This window comes from Triturus cristatus, chromosome 8, assembly GCF_964204655.1.
Source record: "Triturus cristatus chromosome 8, aTriCri1.1, whole genome shotgun sequence".
In the NCBI taxonomy this organism is placed as follows: Eukaryota; Metazoa; Chordata; class Amphibia; order Caudata; family Salamandridae; genus Triturus; species Triturus cristatus.
The window spans coordinates 1,432,602,777-1,432,620,859 of NC_140591.1; the positions used below are offsets into that span (position 1 = coordinate 1,432,602,777).

The 18,083-nt window shown below is 46.7% G+C and overlaps 1 protein-coding gene across 6 annotated transcripts in view; it reads left to right on the plus strand.

Moving 5' to 3' along the window:
• CCDC90B (coiled-coil domain containing 90B) overlaps positions 1–18,083 on the plus strand; it is a 152,425-nt gene that overhangs the window by 85,142 nt on the left and 49,200 nt on the right. For 4 of the 6 annotated variants that reach the window (XM_085623225.1, XM_085623229.1, XM_085623230.1 and 1 more), the window contains 3 exons: positions 4,402–4,503; positions 17,295–17,336; positions 17,425–17,496. In XM_085623225.1, the coding sequence (XP_085479351.1) occupies positions 4,402–4,503; positions 17,295–17,336; positions 17,425–17,496 (216 nt within the window). The remainder of the gene's footprint in view (positions 1–4,401; positions 4,504–17,294; positions 17,337–17,424; positions 17,497–18,083) is intronic. The other 2 variants (XM_085623226.1, XM_085623228.1) reach the window with 1 other exon arrangement.

Consider the following 18,083-nt stretch of genomic DNA (forward strand, 5'->3'; position numbering starts at 1 on the left):
CAATCACGACTTCACAGATGATTTGGCAGACTGGGTGACTGGAGCATTTGTCTACTTTGATTAGCCAGCTAACTTGAAAATAATTTAGAACTCCACATGTGCTTTTGTACCTCATAAGTAAAAGATTAGGAACATTTAAGCTTTTGGAATTCAGATATTGTCTGATCTATAGCTGGTTTTCAGGCAGGGGGTTAGTAATCTGAGAAAGTTTGGCCTGTGGCTGGCTACTTGCAGTGCATTCTTGATGCTGTTACACATTTAATTTTTTTTTTCAGTCAAGTGAAAATCAATGATTATGTGGTTGGTGGCGGGATGCGGTATCCCTTCCCCTGATAGCTGGCTATTTCCACCGTAGAGGGGTTGGATGGGCAAGAATTAGAGTTGAAGTTAATCTGGGAGAAGAGTAAAGGAGGGAGAGGACAAGAAGTGCGGTTAGTAGTAAAAATTGAAAAATATGGCACAGTACACTTTCTTTAAGTTTCAGGCTTATATTTTTTTCTGCTCCATACCTATTGAAAGGCTAGTACTTTTAGTAGCCCTCTTTTCAGGATTCTAATTTGCGTTGGTAATGGGCTAAATAAAACTCTTGCTCTAGGCCACATAAGGTGTGAATGGAGATACTCATTTCAAATCTAACATCGCATGTCTTCAAGAAACCCATATCTATACTTAATCATTTTGCTTTTTGACCGATAGGACATGGGGTGCTTTTTCTTCTGCTGTGCAAGGCGTCTCTAAAAAGGGAGTTTTTGCTTTGTTATGATGGCAGTATACGTAGCAATGGTTTTATAACCAGGTAAACGTCAACGGGTGCATGCTAAGATCAAGGGCGGGATTGCCTTGTTAGGCTCGTTGGTTCTATCAGTGCCATAAGTTATTCACATATTTTAATAAAAAGAAGGGTTGGGTGAAGTGAGATTTAGCTGAAAAGGCTTGCAGTATCTTCTGCTTTTCACGCGAAATTGGGGAGTTCCTTTTAAGTGTTGTAATTAATAATTTTGGGTCAGTCCTCTCCTTGCTTTCAGTCGAGCTGAAAATAAAAGTTGGCTCTAGAAAACCGTTCTGTATGTCATCGGTTTGTTAGCGCAACTCCGATATTGTCAACTTGCTGCTCTTTAATCTTGCGGTACAAAAGGGGGTGGTGATGGACGCAGCATCAGAACCAATCAAACACTCACACCCAGTCAACAGATCTGGGTTTGATCCATCACCGTTCTTTAGCCCACTCTGCCACCCCAGTTCAGACATGGCCATATGCAAATCAGTCTGACCCTGTGCCTCATGGGAACAGTCCAGCCCGAACTGCCAAGCCATGCCTTCCCTGGACCGGAAACAAGCTTCCTAGGACCGGTTTCTGGCATTTCAGCCGTCTTCAGCCAGGCTTGCTTGAATCCAGTGGCAAAGTGAGCAAGGGACTTAACGTCTGAGCATACCCAGCCAACTTATGGCAAACAAAGCGGCTCACAACTCGCCCACAGCATACCATTAGTTGTTTTCATTATCACTCTCATTTTCAATCTTTCGATTGCTTAGATACAGTAGGCTTCCCTTCCTTCCGTGTGTTAGTTCCTCCCAGGAGCATGGACCAGGTATACATTCTTCCTCTTCTTTGTTCTTCCTCATCTTTTTGCATCACACTGTTGTTTTATTTTTATTTCATAAGCAATTCAGTATTATTTCGGGATGTGCGATGCGCTTTCCTACTTTTAACACAGACATACGGCTTCTTATTTCTCTTGCTTTCACCCTATCTGTTGTCTCTATTCACACTTTTACTCCTTTACACTCCACCCCACGCCACTTTACTCCTCTCCACACAGTGTCCTTCTATGCCATGCCACTCTACACCTCTCCATATCACCCCTCTCTACACCACGCCACACTACACCACGCCACACTACACCACGCCACACTACACCACGCCACACTACACCACGCCACACTACACCACGCCACACTACACCACGCCACACTACACCACGCCACACTACACCACGCCACACTACACCACGCCACTCTGCACCACGCCACTCTGCACCACGCCACTCTGCACCACGCCACTCTGCACCACGCCACTCTGCACCACGCCACTCTGCACCACGCCACTCTGCGCCACGCCACTCTGCGCCACGCCACTCTGCGCCACGCCACTCTGCGCCACGCCACTCTGCGCCACGCCACTCGACACAATCCCTTGCTAAGTCACTCTACTCCATGCCACTCTACACCACGCCACTCCACACAATCCCTTGCTAAGTCACTCTACTCCATGCCACTCTACTCTGCGGCACTCTACTTTCCACCACTGTACTCTGTCACTCCACTCTACTCCATGCCGCTCCACACAATACCACTCTACTCTACGCCGCTCCACTCTATGCCACACATTGCCACTCTACGCCACTCCATCCCGCTCTGATACTGTACTTTACACCACTGTATGAATATCTACTCTGTCATTCCATTCTATGCACTTCAAGACAGTGCCAGTCCATAGCACTCTGCGCCGCTCCACTTTATGCCACTCTACTCTGCAGCACTCTATTCCACTATACTTCAGTCTACTCTAAGCCACTCCAGTCTATTCCACTCTACTCTATGCCACTCTACTGTACACCACTAACTTTTACCCATACTGAACAGCAGCCACTCTGCTGTACAGCACGGCTAAAAGATCTTGGCATGTCACGCAAGCGAGACCTATTGCCAATGCTTGCTTATGTATGTTTTGTGTCACCATCACATCACAATGACTAACCAATGTTCTCAAGCTAACTGTATGCATAGGTCGGTGGTGCTAGAACTAGAACTGGTTTGCGGGCTGGACAGTAATGCAACCTTCAAGATGCAGGTTCCTCAGTTAATGTGGTAGTTACAGACCGTAAAATGTCCCCCTGGAATCATTTTTGTATGGTCCGTTTTTCTTAAACAATAGAAAAATCCATTCAGACAGCTGTAACATAATACAAAATGGTGTAATGAACATGCTCGTATTGTTTTGGTATATAGATAGTGTGGAAGTGTTGCATCATTGTAAACTTTTTTTTTTAAGGACTCGATGTATTGCCATGTTTATTGTCTGACATGAAAACTTTTTTATTAAATTTATGCATGATACATACATAGCAATGATAAATGCATTCATCAGTAAACAAACAGAAAAACCCGTGGCAACAAAGTGGTGTGACAGTGTGTACCTTCCAACATAGCGTATACATACAGTGCAGGGCGAAGTTCATGACAGGCCCTCAGATTATACATCAGAAGCACAGGGCATTCCATCGCCCTGTGAGCGAAGATACTGCAGCAGTGGTTCTCAAATATCCTTGGGCCTGGAGGTAGTAGGCAGTTCCTCAGCATATAGGGCCAACTTTTCACAACAGTATGCCATATCTTTTAAACACAGAGAGGTTGAGGGACTCGGGCGGCTCTGTCAGGACATCGCCACCCGGCGCTTCGCAAGCAGCAAAGCTATGTTCACTAGTCTGCATATCGCACCTTTGAGGAAGGGCACAAGGCCAAGTAAACACACATGGGGGGTGCAGCCCAAGTCTATATTGGTCATACCGTGTATGATATTAATCACAGCTATCCAGTATTCCGCTACCTTCCCACATTCCCATGCCAGGTGCCAGAAATCCGCCCCCGGAGCGCCGCAGCGCTTACATCTATCATGCTCTCTAAGGCCGTATTTGAATAGCTTGTACGGTGTATAATAAACTTGATGAATGTATTTAAAGTGAATAATGTGTAGATTGCTGTTAGAAGTGAGTGCTTGAGTCAGTTGGCAGCAGTGCGCCCAGTCCTTCTGTGTGAGCGGCGGCTCTAGGTTCTCGTTCCACTTATCCATGCTTGTGTTGTGAGGTAGGGGAGTTTCATCTCTAGCCGCTCGGTAAAGTTTTGTCACCAACTTACGTTTCGTTGTGCTGGTGAGCAGAGTGTGTAGTGATTGTAGTGTCGGGGTTGTGTCGGGAAAGTAGGGTAGTGTGCCTGTAGTGCTTTCTTTAGTCTGGTTTTGCACATAGCTTAAGTCCGCTTGCCCTAGAAAGCTACCTGCAGGGCAGAGGTCTCGCATTTTGTCGATGCCCGCTAATGTGAGAGTGTGCAGGACCCCTTTCTCGTGAGTGACTGATATGCCAGCGGGGTGTGCCAGAGGCATAAGTGGAGAGTATAGTGGAAGTTTATCTGCTCTTCGGCCCAGTGCCTGCCAGGCTGCGATGGTGGCATCGATTGAGTTAATTTCCGAACGGGGTGTGTCCTTGTGTGTATGGGTCAGTATGGAGCCTAGCGGCACGGGATGCGCATCGCCGTCTTCCACAGCCACATGTGGGATGAACTCATAGGAGCGGTAGCAGTAGTTGGCATATGCATCATTGTAAACTTAGATTTTTTTTGCCCCAGGAAATAACCATTCAGCAGATAATGGCTCATCTGGACTCCATCCGAAAAGATATGGTTATCCTTGAAAAAAGTGAATTTTCAACACTCCGAGCAGAAAACGAGGTAAGAACGAGACATTCATTAATAAAACAACCCTTTATTGTCATGGCAGTAGATACAAACTTGTGTATGGGTTCTGTTATTATGTACGAAATATGTATTTTGTTCGAAAAGTGACCAATGATCTTTCATAAACATTGTGCTTGCCAAAGCATCCTTCCCTTTTAAGGTGATCCCTCCTCTTTTATATCTAGCTTTTAAAAATGCCCCGATTACTTACCGGTAATCTTCACTACTCCGAGTCCTAGTCTTCCTCGCCACAGTATTCACATATGAGCCTCAGGCTCCACACAGAACTCCAAGTAAAATTAAAAGAGCAGCGCTCTAGTCTCCCCTCCCTCCTCCAATATGGCCCCCAGTGTCTTCAGCCAATCCCATAAAGGGATACAGAACCACCATCACGACCTGATACACAAAGCCGCAGACATGAAGCCACCACCAGGGCCGGGAGGGAAGGGAAACTATACTGTGGCGAGGAAGACTAGGACTCGGAGTAATGAAGATTACCGGTAAGTAATCGGGGCATTACCTCCTCGTCCAGTCTTCCTCGCCACAGTATTCACATATGAGCCGATACCAAAGCAATCAGCTTCATGTAAGGAAAAGACCACACCAAAGTGCAGTGAAAAACCAAGTTTAATATACAGAGGTACAGCAATCAAAGACAACCTCTCAAGGCATCCCCGCAGTCAAAACAGAAGATGCAAATGAAACAGAACCCCCACCCCCAACCTGGAGGCGGTAATGGGACATGAACGTATGAGGTGAAGACCAAGTAGCAGCCCGGCAAACATCCTCCATGGACACCCCTTTGAAGGAGGCCCAAGACACAGCAACAGAGCGTGTGGAACGCCCCTGAACAGGAAGGGAGGGAACCTCAGAAACCGAAGCATACGCCAACAAAATGGCCTCCTTAATCCAGCGACTGATCGTCGAGAGGGAGGGTTTCAGTCCCTGACGTGACAAACCATAATTGACAAACAAGTTGTCCACCTTGCAAAATGAAGACGTGCGAGACAAATATATCAATAAAGCACGACGAACATCTAAGAGGTGCAACAGGGATTCCTCATCCGAGGAAGGATCAGGACAAAGACATGGAAGCACCACCTCAGAAGACCTGTGAAAATAAGAATCCACTTTCGGAATGAACGTAGGATGAGGGCGCAACACCACCCTGTCCGACAAAACCAACAAAAAGGGAGCAGAACGGAGGAAGGCACCCAACTCACCCATACGTCTGGCCGAAGCAATCGCCACAAGAAACACCACCTTGAGTGTTAAAAACTTCAACTCCACCGACTCCAAAGGCTCGAAGGGAGCCAACTGCAAGGAGCGCAAAACCAAAGGCAGGTCCCAAGGTGGAGGACACAAAATAGGACGGGGGCGTTGGAAAGAGAGAGACTTAAAAAGTCTAGCAACCAAAGGCGAAACAGAAATTAAAGGGAGGACATGGAACGCCTGAATCGCAGCCCACTGAGCCCAAAGAGTCGAAATGGCCAAGCCCAGCACAAATCCATCATTCAAAAAATCCAAAATGCGAGCCGGATCCAAAGAAGCCACCGACAGATCGTGACACAGACACCAAGAAACAAAATTATCCCAGTGTTTAGCATAGGATTTAAGAGTAGAAGGTCTCCTGGATTGCTGAATGACCCCAGCCACAGCCAATGAACAGCCAGTACGCATCAACGAATCCCTTTCAAGAGCCAGGCCCGCAGACCCAATGAACGGAACACAGGCAGAGGAAGAAGAGGACCCAACAGAGGATAAGGACTGAATGGCAAGGCCCACCCCGGAGACACAGCTAATTCCAACATCAGGGGATACCAAGGGCGACGCATCCAACCCGGAGCAATGAGAAGCACAAAGGATCCCTCCCTCTTGATCTTCTGCAAGACCGCCGGAATCAGGGGAACAGGAGGAAAGGCATACAATAGACCCTTCGGCCAAGGGAACGACAGGGCATCCACCCTCCATGCATCCCGGCAAGGCATAATTGTGCAAAAGCAACGGATCTTGAAATTGTCCTGGGAAGCAAAGAGGTCGATAATCGGACAACCAAACATCCGCTGCAACCTCCTGAACATCACATGTGTCAGGGACAAAGAGCCCATGGAGGGAAACACCCGGCTCAGACAATCCGCCACAGTGTTCTCCACGCCAGGAAGATAAATGGCAGATAGGGACTCCAGATTCAACTCCGCCCAACAACAAATCCGACGGCTGAGGCAACTGAGGGATTGAACCCTGCACCCACCCTGATGGTTTATATATGACATCACAACTTGATTGTCCGTTCGAACTTGCACATGGTGACCCTGAACCAGATTCGAGAAATCCAACAAACCCAAAAGGACGGCTTTCAGCTCCTTGTAGTTGGAGGAACATGACAACACCGACTGAGGCCAAACCCCCTGAGTCGTTGAATCCCCCAGAGTAGCACCCCACCCCAGCAGGCTGGCATCGGTAGTGACCACGCGGGTGGAAATAATCAGAAATGGACGGCCCCTGGACAGATGACCCTCGTCCAACCACCAACCCAGGACCACCCGAACTTCCTCCGACATAGGAATCAAAACAGTCATATCTAGGGAACAGGGGTCCCAATGCGACAAAACGTGTGACACCAACGGGTACATGTGTAGTCGAGCCCACGGCACAGTCAACAACGACGCCGACATCAGACCCTGAACCCTCAGCCATAGGCTCACAGGATGAGAATGTCCCACCAACAGGGCACGAACAGCAGCCATCAGGGACAGAATCCTGGGAGGAGGTAGGAACACCATACCCAACTGAGTCCTGAACAGAGCCCCAATGAAAGTCAATTCCTGTGCAGGAACCAGGGAGGACTTCGGTACATTCACTAGGAACCCATGATGTTCCAGGACATGGCACACCCTCTTGACATGCAACTCCGCCTTGGGAAGAGAAGAAGCAGAAATTAAAATGTCGTCCAGATAAGGAAACCCACTAATGCCCTCCCCATGCAAAAGGCCAATAAGAGGAGCCAGAACCTTAGTAAAGACCCTGGGAGCAGAGCAGAGTCCAAATGGCATTACCTGGAATTGGTAATGCTGACCCATCACGCAAAACCGGAGAAATTTCTGAGATTCGGGATGAACAGGGATATGTAGATAAGCATCCCTCAAGTCTATCGATGCAAGGAAGTCGCCCTGAGAGATCAGAGGAAGGATCAACTGAAGGGAAACCATCTGAACTTTTGGTGAGGGATGTAAGTATTCACCCACTTCAGGTCCATCACAGGGCGAAGATCCCCAGTGCGCTTCGACACCAGGAATAGGATGGAATACACACCCAACCCCAACTGAACGATGGGAACAGGAATCACCGCACCCTTTACCACCAGGGATTCGATGCCTTCCAAAAGCGCCAATCTCCTCACAGGATCCCTGGGACAAGGAGTAGCCCTGAAACAGTCTGGGGGAGTTTGGATAAATCCAATACGCAAACCCTCTGAAACCACCTGCAGCACCCATTTGTCCGATACAGACAGTCTCCAAGACTCCAGGAAGAAACTGAGGCAACCCCCAACCGGACCCATACCAGGAGCGATCCAGTCACGACTTTGGTGCAGGAGTGGAGGAGGAAGAGGAACCGGAGAACCAGGTTTTTCCAAAGGAAGGAGCACCCCGGCCACGCCCCCTCCCACGAAAGGGCTGACCAGCTCGACCCCTCCGAGAAGGGCCAAAAGCCCTCTGAGAACCAAAGGAACGGAAGTGACCCGCCCTCTCAGGAGCCAGGAGCTTACGGTCCTCCGCCGTCTTCTTAACCATGTCATCCATCAGCGACTCAAAAAGTTTAACCCCAGAAAAAGGAATCTTCATCAGGAGATTTTTCTGCGCAGCATCAGCCTTCCATGAACGAAGCCACAACTGTCGCCTCGCAGCAACTGAAGACCCAGCCGCGGAAGCCGCTGCACCTAAAGAGTCAAAGGAGACATCCGAAAGCAACCGAACTTGTTGCTCCATCATCGCCAGGGTAGAAGAAACATCCTCCCCCTGGTCCATCAATTCAGACAGAGACTGAAAATCCTTAAGCAAGGATTGTATAGTGTAAGACGCATATGCAGCCGCCCTGATAGAGAAATTCGCAGCCGCAAAAGTGCGTTTCACCGCACCATCCACTTTACGGTCAACCGGGTCAGCAGGAGAAGAATCCTCAGACACTACAGTTCCATGAGACGCCATGCTGGCCAACAATGAATCAACCTTCACCGAAGAAGGGAATTTCACATCAAAGTCCTGGAGCGGGTACCTTTTACTCAAAAAGCGTGGAAAGGAACCTTTGTCCGCATCCTTCCATTCATTCTCCAGGACCTTCAAGACCGAAGAGTGTAAAGGCAAAGAATCAGGCTCAGGACGCTGGTATTGTGCAAAGAGATAGTCTTCCAGAGGAACCACAGAAGCAGGAAACACCAAGTTCTCTCTAATGTGACCCAGCACCTCCTTCAGGTCGGCACCCTGCACAAAACGACCCCTGACATCAACCTCCTCCTCAATGTCAGAATCAGCAGCTGCAGCGCCATCAACCTTAGCCCGCTTCGCAGGAGGAACAGGCATCTGACCTTGCATAGCAGCAGCCACAGCAGAATTTATCATCTGCTGTAATATTTCCATAGAGGGAATCTGGATACCAGAACCAGAAGCCTCCGGAGCAGAACCAGGCACAGAACCACTCTCCATCACAGCTATACACCAGTGAACGCATGAAGTGAAACACAGGCAGGTAAGAAGACAACACGCCTGGCAGAAAAGGCCCCGGGGTTGCTAGGCAACCAAACAAGCCAGTACCTGTAATCAGACAATCCAATCATAAATGGAGGAGAAACAGCCGCGCGCATGCCCACATACCGTGCAAGCGAGGTCCGAGACAGATCGGAACAACAAGGAACTCACAACGAAGAATCAGTCAAAAGAAATGCCTACGGGATCTACCCGCCCCCACAGCACGCACACGCGGCCTCAATAGCAGGTAAGAATGATACCGGGAGCCTCGGGCCCCCAGATCAAATGCATCCGGCCGCGCTATGTCCGCTAAGCAGGACGCGCGGCCGGGAAATGAAACAGACCACGAGGGATCGTCAGTGTCACCGTACGACACAGGCAGAAAACAAGACGAACGCCACTGAAAGTCCGCTAAAGCAGGACCAGAGGCTTCAAAGGTAGTAGCAGGAGGTACAATACAACACATTAAACAAACGATCGTGTAAAAACACACTACTACCCCCAAACTAGATACCCAAGGGCATAACGGGACCGCTGAAGCAGGAACCCAGCCCCACTCACCTGATGACACCACTGGTCAACACAGGCAACACAGCACTCGGAGAAGTGCAGAAAAAAAGAACAGGTCGTGATGGTGGTTCTGTATCCCTTTATGGGATTGGCTGAAGACACTGGGGGCCATATTGGAGGAGGGAGGGGAGACTAGAGCGCTGCTCTTTTAATTTTACTTGGAGTTCTGTGTGGAGCCTGAGGCTCATATGTGAATACTGTGGCGAGGAAGACTGGACGAGGAGGTAATGTGGTTTGCTGTCTCATCTTCTTCTGCCCCAAGTAGGTGTTTCTTCTCAGCAAGTAGTTTCAGTGCTGTCAAAAACTGGATAATGGTCTTTCCTCTTCCAACCCTGAGCAGATTACTAAGAACTGTATAAATCAAGCATTGACAAACATAACAGGTCTGACTTTTTTTTTTATAAGTGAAAGTTCTTCTTCTTGACATACATGGCTGGATGGAAGAATGAGGCATGTTTGAAATATTTGCATAGATGTGGCTCATCAGCTGAGTTCTCTGCTAGTGTCATCTGTTACTCATTAATAATACTTTATTCAGCTTGTAAAAACCCATAAAAGTAGTACATACATACATAGAAACATTCTGTCATGCAAATCATTCAAATTGTTAAAACATCTTTAAAAGAAATCATAAAAGTGCATGTTTTGAGAAGCAATAGAAACATTGCAATATTATTGTGACTTTAAGCACACAAATTAAAAGCATCACAACGTCGATGTCATCCATTACATCTCATTAGCCGCTTTATCTAATTCTCCATTCCCAAAGGAGGAACCTAGAAACAGCAGACACGATTTGTTCTTTTGTGTCCTATCTGAGGAGTCTGAGCTTCCCAAGTGTGAGCTGTACCCAAGAGTTCATATACTGCAACAATCCACCTTCTTCAGGGCAAGCCATATCCAGGGCAAAAGTGGGAGTGTTCCTCTGTTTCTTGAAGGAGCAGACAAAAAGCACACCGAGATAATGAAGACCTTGTTTTATCCAATTGCAAGTAAAAGATCTTAACGGTAGACAACCAACCCTGATTTTTATATACAGGCTTTTGGCTTGTGGTGACCTAATCCTATCCAGTTATGGTTTAAAACTAGGGGTGCATTCGTGTTGGAAGAATATTTCAGTTGTGCACCCTACTTTTTGGTAATTCCAAGTTTGCAACAGCATGGCTTCCCAGAAAGCTTGCTTCAGCTTATTAGCTATAGCTTTGTTCATTGTGTTTTGGGGAAAGCCACACTCCATCCACCTCCATTTTGATGATTTCACAAAGATATTTTACCTTCTTGAGCCATGGGGTACGTATGCTTTTGTCAGTACTTATTAGATCTGCTAGGGCCCCTCTTTAGGGCACCAGTTCAGGCGTCATCTATAATTGTAACCAGTTTGGTAGAGGTTTTGGGAGCACCACAAGGTCTATCATATTTAGTGCCCAAAAAAACAGTGCTTCGGGGAATAAGAGGAAAGCATTTGGGGCAGGCTAAACAATTACCTAATACATTTATTTTCGGTTTGAGTTAGCGAGGACACGTTTGCACAGCCCCAGTCTTCCGCCCCATATGTGGCCCCTGACAACTCAGTGACTCTATAAGCCTTGAGAGCTGATGATACAGCGTCACTTGAAGTGGGCTTGTATTTCCTTGCCATTGCTGACTCCCTTTGTAATAGGATAACTCTGCTTTATCCTATCTTGCCAATCTTACACCATTATATTCGAAGCTTTTTACTTGTTCTAGGGGCATCCACTCTACCAACATCCTGCTTCTGACGGATCGATGGGGATTCAATGCCATAAGTTTTGATTTTGTAGGGTTTACCTCTAATCCCCTTACAGTGCAAAATGGCATGAAATCATCCAATAGGGATTGAGGCCTTGTGGAGTTCTAGAAAGTAGGAGAGTATCGTCTGCAAGCATGAGAATTGGGGTGCTAATGCCAGCAGATTTTGGTGCATCATGATTGCAGTTTGCCAACCACTTTACTGCTCCGTTGATCTATAAGCTGAACAATGTGGGGGCAAGCACACAACATTGTCCTAGTCCACGATTAATGGGTAACCTATTGGTCGGATCCCCACTCAAATTCCACCTGTGCAAAGGCCTCATTGCGCAATATTTCCAAGTTTCTCAGGAGGTCATCGGAGATACCATATGGAGGAAAGTAGGATCTGCTTCTTATGGTTACCCCCACTTTTTTCCGATTGGGATCCTGCTAATCAGGACCCCAGTCTATCTGCTTTCTCACTGAACTGTTACGAAATGTACCTTGGTACACTCCACATTGGATTCTATGGTACCCTTGTCAGTCCCTAGTATATGGTACACATGTAACCAGGGCATAGGTACCCCAGAAGCCTCCCTTGGGCTGAAGCATGTATTATGCCACCCAGGGGAGGCCATGCAAAATGGAACTACAGTTCTGCCAATGCAGCCTGTGTAAGTTGGAGCATGCACCACCTAATTAGGATTTAGCTTTACTATATCTAAGGGTCACTGCACTTAAAACCTATAAGTCACCCCTATAGCAGGCCTTAACAATCCTGAAGGCAGGGTGCTTGGTTCTAAGTGAGAGGGTGCCACTGCAGGAGCAGAACACCCCTGCAGCCTACGGAGTCCATTCTCCCGGGTTGTAAGTGTATCAGTCATTTACGACATTTAGAGTGGCATTGTGCGACCGCGTGATGACCAACTCTAAAACGGCTGAAATTAACCCTATCGTGTTAGGTGTCAAACATTGTGGAATTATACCCCCACACTGGTAACTGGTGTGGGAGGTATGATTCCACCCCTCAGAAACGAGCTTCGTGAGGTCCCTGGTGTTCCTGGTACCAGCCTTCTAGTCCCTGGCAGCACAAAATGGTTGCTGCCTACCAGAGACACATTTCTGCCCTCCTGCTGCTGAGCCAAGCTCGAGCAGGGGAAGGCAGAACAATAGGCATCCTGTCACAGGGCGGTGTGACCACCTCCCAGACAGGATTTAGTGTATTGGGCCTAGGTGGGTTGCTTGCCAGCGACTGAAAGTCGCATTTGGTGTCCCTGTGCATAGTTCAGTTCAAACCAGTCCTGGGAGCCGTTGGCTTATGCTCTATCGCAAAACTGTACAAAGGACATGGGAGTAACCTCCCCACTGTCCAGACCCTCCCCTGGGAGTTTCCCCTGAAACTGTCCAACCCTCTCCCGTGGGTACAAACGGGCTTACCTGGCTGTAAGACCCTAGATTCGACGTGGACAAGATTCTGAAACAGAAACCACTGAACTTCGACCGTCTGGACACTCTGGACTTTGTTTGGGCCTGACTTTGTCTCCCTCTCAGTCTGAAGCATTGTCTGCGCCCTTGCACCATACAGGCTCTATGCAGGACCTGTGGAGCATCAAGGACAACTGAAGATATCTCTCTTGGAGTGAAGGAGTCACTCTCCTGCAACCACAGTCACCACTTCTCGACTGACCAGTCTGCTGCTCCTGAGCTCCTACGAACTCCTAAGGTTCCAGTAACACAGGAGGTGGGTTTCCAAGTCCCACGAGGTCCGAGCTGCCCTCTCACTGAGTTTGAATCCCTCGTGGAGGCTGCAGTACCCACCACGATCATTTGCAAGTGCATATGCTTCTTGGCGTTTCCAGAACAAGTGCACTGGGTTCCAAGTAGCCCCAACCTCTGGCACCATTTCCTACAAAGAACTCTAGCCTCCTCGCATCGAGTGGTCCGTGGGCTGTTGCTTTGTGAAACTGCTCGAGGTCCCCTTACGGCTCCTGTGCCTCCGGCCTGTGGGTCCCCTTGAGGGTCAACACTGCTTTTCTTGGGACCCCCTGGTTGCTCCAGGCTTGCCCCGACTCCCCTGTGTTTGGTGAGTCTCCTGGACCTTGCTGGTCCAAACCATAACCTTCCTTGACCTGCGTGGGTTGCCGTTGCCAAGGCTTGTTGGTGCTCCCGCCGGACACTGACCCCTCAGCACTCAACATCCTTTGTGGGATAGCTCGCATCCGGCTCCTGGTCGTCCTCAACTTCTCCAGGTCTATGTGGCTGCAGAGTCAAGAACCCCCTCAACGCACCTAAAGCACCAGACATCGGTGGACATTCGTCTACCGAGCCCGTGGTCACTCCTGAGTGACCCAGACTCTGTCCCCTCAGCTTTCAGGTACTCTTCAACAAAAATCCACCTTTTGATTCCAACAGACACTTTTTTTCGTTCCAGTAGCTGCTCTTCTTTGAAGTCCTCCATTGGGATCGATGGCGGTTTCCGACGTCACTTCAGACCTATGCACCCAGCTTCCCAGGGATAGGCAACTCTGGTACTACGGTGGGGTGGTTCTCCAGCCTTTTAAGTTTCCCGGGGTTTCTTTGAAGTCCACTGGGAAGGGTATTTAAACTTTAATACTTCAACCGCGACTTCCCCATAGAATTGTACGGAGCATGCGGTCGTGTTCTCACACTGCACCCGTCCTCCGTGTGGTCCCTGCTTACTCACCGTGGGTGGCTCCTTGGGGTCCCAACGATTCTACGTCCTCTAGACATTGTCTTGACTCGAGTCGTGATTCTTGTACCACTATTTTAGTATATGGTTAGGTCTCCCCCTGGAGCCCACTATGTTTTCGTGCTACTTACTATTGTTCCTGTGCTACAGTATTGTGTGCTTTGTGATTATCTTCGTGTAGAAGATACTTTATCGTACTAGAGAGTTATATTAATAAATGCATATTTTTATAACTACTGTGTGGTTCTCCTTTCATTTAACCAATACTATAAGGCTGCATTCTGGTAAAACAAGCTGCTTAACATTCCTTCAAGACTAAGCCTGAAGGTTGCTCTCGATAAAATGAGTACCATTGAGTTGGGTAACATTAAACATCTGTTATTCAGCGCCAAGATACCCCATTAGGGGTGAACGTGCGCTTTACAAATACACCTTATGTTATGTTATGTTTTGTACTGCTTCTAAAAGCACTATTTTAGCAAGTCTACATTCTTTTGAATACCAGCCCGGGAGGTTTAGTGGGTGAAGACCCCTGTGCCCTTCCTTTCATTTGTCTAATTTGTTCAGCATTCCGTCCATCATCTGTTCTTTTTGTCGCCCTAAGTGGAAGGGTATGCCGAGACGTGGGTCCCGTGCTCACTGCATCACTGGATTCAGGCTCGCCTGGCTGGTGAGGGTTGTTACCCCAAAACCGGTCCCAGGATGCCTGTTTCCGGTCCAAGGAGGACCTGGCCTGACAGTTCGGGCTGGACTGTTGCCATGGGGAGCAGGGTCAAAGACTGATTTGCATATAGCTGGGTTCAAACTGGGGTGGCGTGGTGAGCAAAAAATGGATTTAACCCAAATCTGTCACTGGGGGGTGAATGTTTGATTTGTTCAGCATTCTGTCCATCATCCGATTTTTTGCTTTATGATCATTTCAAGGCAGACAGTAGACATTGCTTTTGTAGATCCAGGTTGTGATGACTTGGGCTCATAAAGGAGATTACAAATTGCATACAGTTATAAATTAGGAAGAAAAGATTGGGGAGAAGAAGACTGGAGCAGAGGAGAGAGGTTGTCCCTGATGCTTTATCTAGAACTGGACAAAGAGGCACACCTTGGATGGGTTGGAACACTGACCATATTCCAGTGAGGAAAATAAGCTGGGCAGCATGTTTTAAGTGTACTTTCACATTGGATTTGAAGATCTGATGGAATGGATCAGTTGTAGGGTTCCTGTGGGAGATGCTTGAGAGAGTCATGGCCAGTGGACATATAGGTGAGGCCAGATGTGGTGTAGGTAAAAGTAGATTCACTTGGAAGCCAGTTGAGGAAATTGAGAAAAGGTGCTAATCTGTCAAATTGTCAAGTGCATGTAGAGTCTGACAACATGAGTGAAGTCTTGTTTTGAGATGAGGTAGATGTGGGGAATGCGGTGAGTACTGCATTTCCCTACAAATATGTAGTCTGACTGGAGTTGGGCAGCATATTTGAAGTTGTTTTGGGGATAAGGGGTTTGATGTTGTGCAGCCGTATTATTTGATATCTAGCAATCTTCGAAATTTCATTGACACAAAGGTGGCGATTTAGAGATTTCTCTAGTATAATGAGTGATTTAGCTGAAGTTGCATAGAAGATAATGCCTGCCTGTAGCATTTTAATCCTTTCATATAGTAGACTCTGTGAGCTGTTTGGGTGGGGAGAAAAGAGGAGAAATTCTGTTTATTGAGGATTAAGCTGGAGTTTTATGTTGGATGTCCAGGAGCCAATATGGGAGAGGCAGGAGACGATTGCATCAGCTGGATCTCATCAATTTACTTGTGGAAGGTGGTAAATAATTATGAGAAAATCTAGTTGATTCTAATGAATAAAGGATAGAGGGGCCCTGAATGAACCGAAAAGGGACAGCTGAGAGTGTTGATATAAAATTACACATTTTAATGCATTGGGATTTGTTAATCGGCTAAGCTTCAAATCATTTCAGTGCAGTGTCATCAATACCTATCCTGTCACTGAGAGTACGGAGAAAGGTGCTATGGTTGATGGTATCCAAGGATGCAGAGGGATTAAGGAGATTTTCCAACGTCGGATATCCATAAGCTTCATAGATGATTTGGAGAATGTATAATTCCCTGATATGAATGTCACCACATTTATCCATTATTCTATCATGAAAAGTTAGGCTGTTACGAATCAGTTGTTTCCAAAAATATCAGGGTCGGCATTATGTTTTTTGAAGAGTGGGTGGACATTGCCACTTTAAGACCACCCAATCCCCTTCGGGAAATGGACCTTGCTCAGTAGAGGTGACCGAAACTTGATCATTAATTTGTCCCCAAAAATTGAATAAACACACTCTGTTAGATTACAATTCAGTTCTACGCGAATCCCTCCTCATCCCCCAGTAGCTATGACACAAGTAGCTGGTATTTCCCCAGACACATCTGTGCTAGTTCAAGCAGTACCAAGCAACATTAACTTTAAGAACACAATACAATAACATTTCCAAATCAATTCTAAAAAGTCAAGACAATTGTAATAATCAAAAGACACAAAAATTATCAATATCTGAAAAATGTAACAGGATTTATGCATTTTTTATGTTTTGGGGTAAAACATGCCAGGAATGTATCTTATTTAAAAATGTAGTCAAATAAATACAGCCAGTAACCATTGTGTATTTCACTAAAGCGTGAGCTATAGTAACAGGCGTAATATATACTAATAAGGGAAGCCACCAAATTGTCCTTTTAGACTTCCTGCTAGTATACACCACTACTCAGCACTCCACCTCCCTCCCTGTCTTCAGTCAGGAAGGCCAGACAAACCTTCAGATCAAGTGAATGACACCAATTATATACATTTATGTACACGGCCCTGTTTCAAACGTGTTCCGATTATACATGTACCTGGAATGAAGCGAAATATTTGTAAAATCTAATGGCGAACCAAAGGCATTGTTTTTGTGATAGTCTTCAATACAATTGCAGATAAACTAACATACTGTAAAAAAAATCTTTTGTTCCTAGAAAATGAAAATAGAATTGGACCAGGTCAAGATGCAGCTTATGGTAAACTGACACTGTATGCTTTCCTGCAAATAAAAACACTTCCTTTCTTGAAAGATGTGAATAGTAAATACATTTCTCTGTTTTGAAGAATGAATCGAACAAAATCAGAGCGGACACCAAACTGGACATTAACCTTGAAAGAAGCAGATTGACAGACATGGTAATTATTTGATGTGCTCTTTTTTGCTTTGTTGAATACTTTAGCAGAGTTTGCCATTGAGGATTACGAGTTCATTCGTTGTATTTCAATTTATTGCGCACGTGATTTGTAATTTTAGCTTAAGTAGAGTGTCCGTTATAAAATAACTAACAGCTGATATTCACCAGCTGCACACCTTGCTCCTCCTTTTTCCTGCATCCTTCTCTTTTCTTCCGATGTGTCTTTCCTCTGCTACTCATCTGTGGCATGTGTTTAGTTAGATGCATCTGGCTTCTTGGAGCTGTCAATCAATATCTCCAACCACTACCCTCCACCATCCTGTCGTCAACGGATTCTCTATTTCACACACTATTAACACAGCATTGTTTCAACATTCTTATCCACTGACGGCGACTATTGAGAGGTCCATTTTGTTTAGTGATAAATGGATGCCTCCATTGGGAGAGTTTGTCATAGGTCCTCTATCCAAAGACAAGGAGGATGATACATCTAGGAGTTGGGAGAGTTTAACCTCCTGGAAGATACTGGTGCAAGACAACAGACAAGCTTTGAATATCCTGACTTTAAACGTACAGGGTCTCAACTCA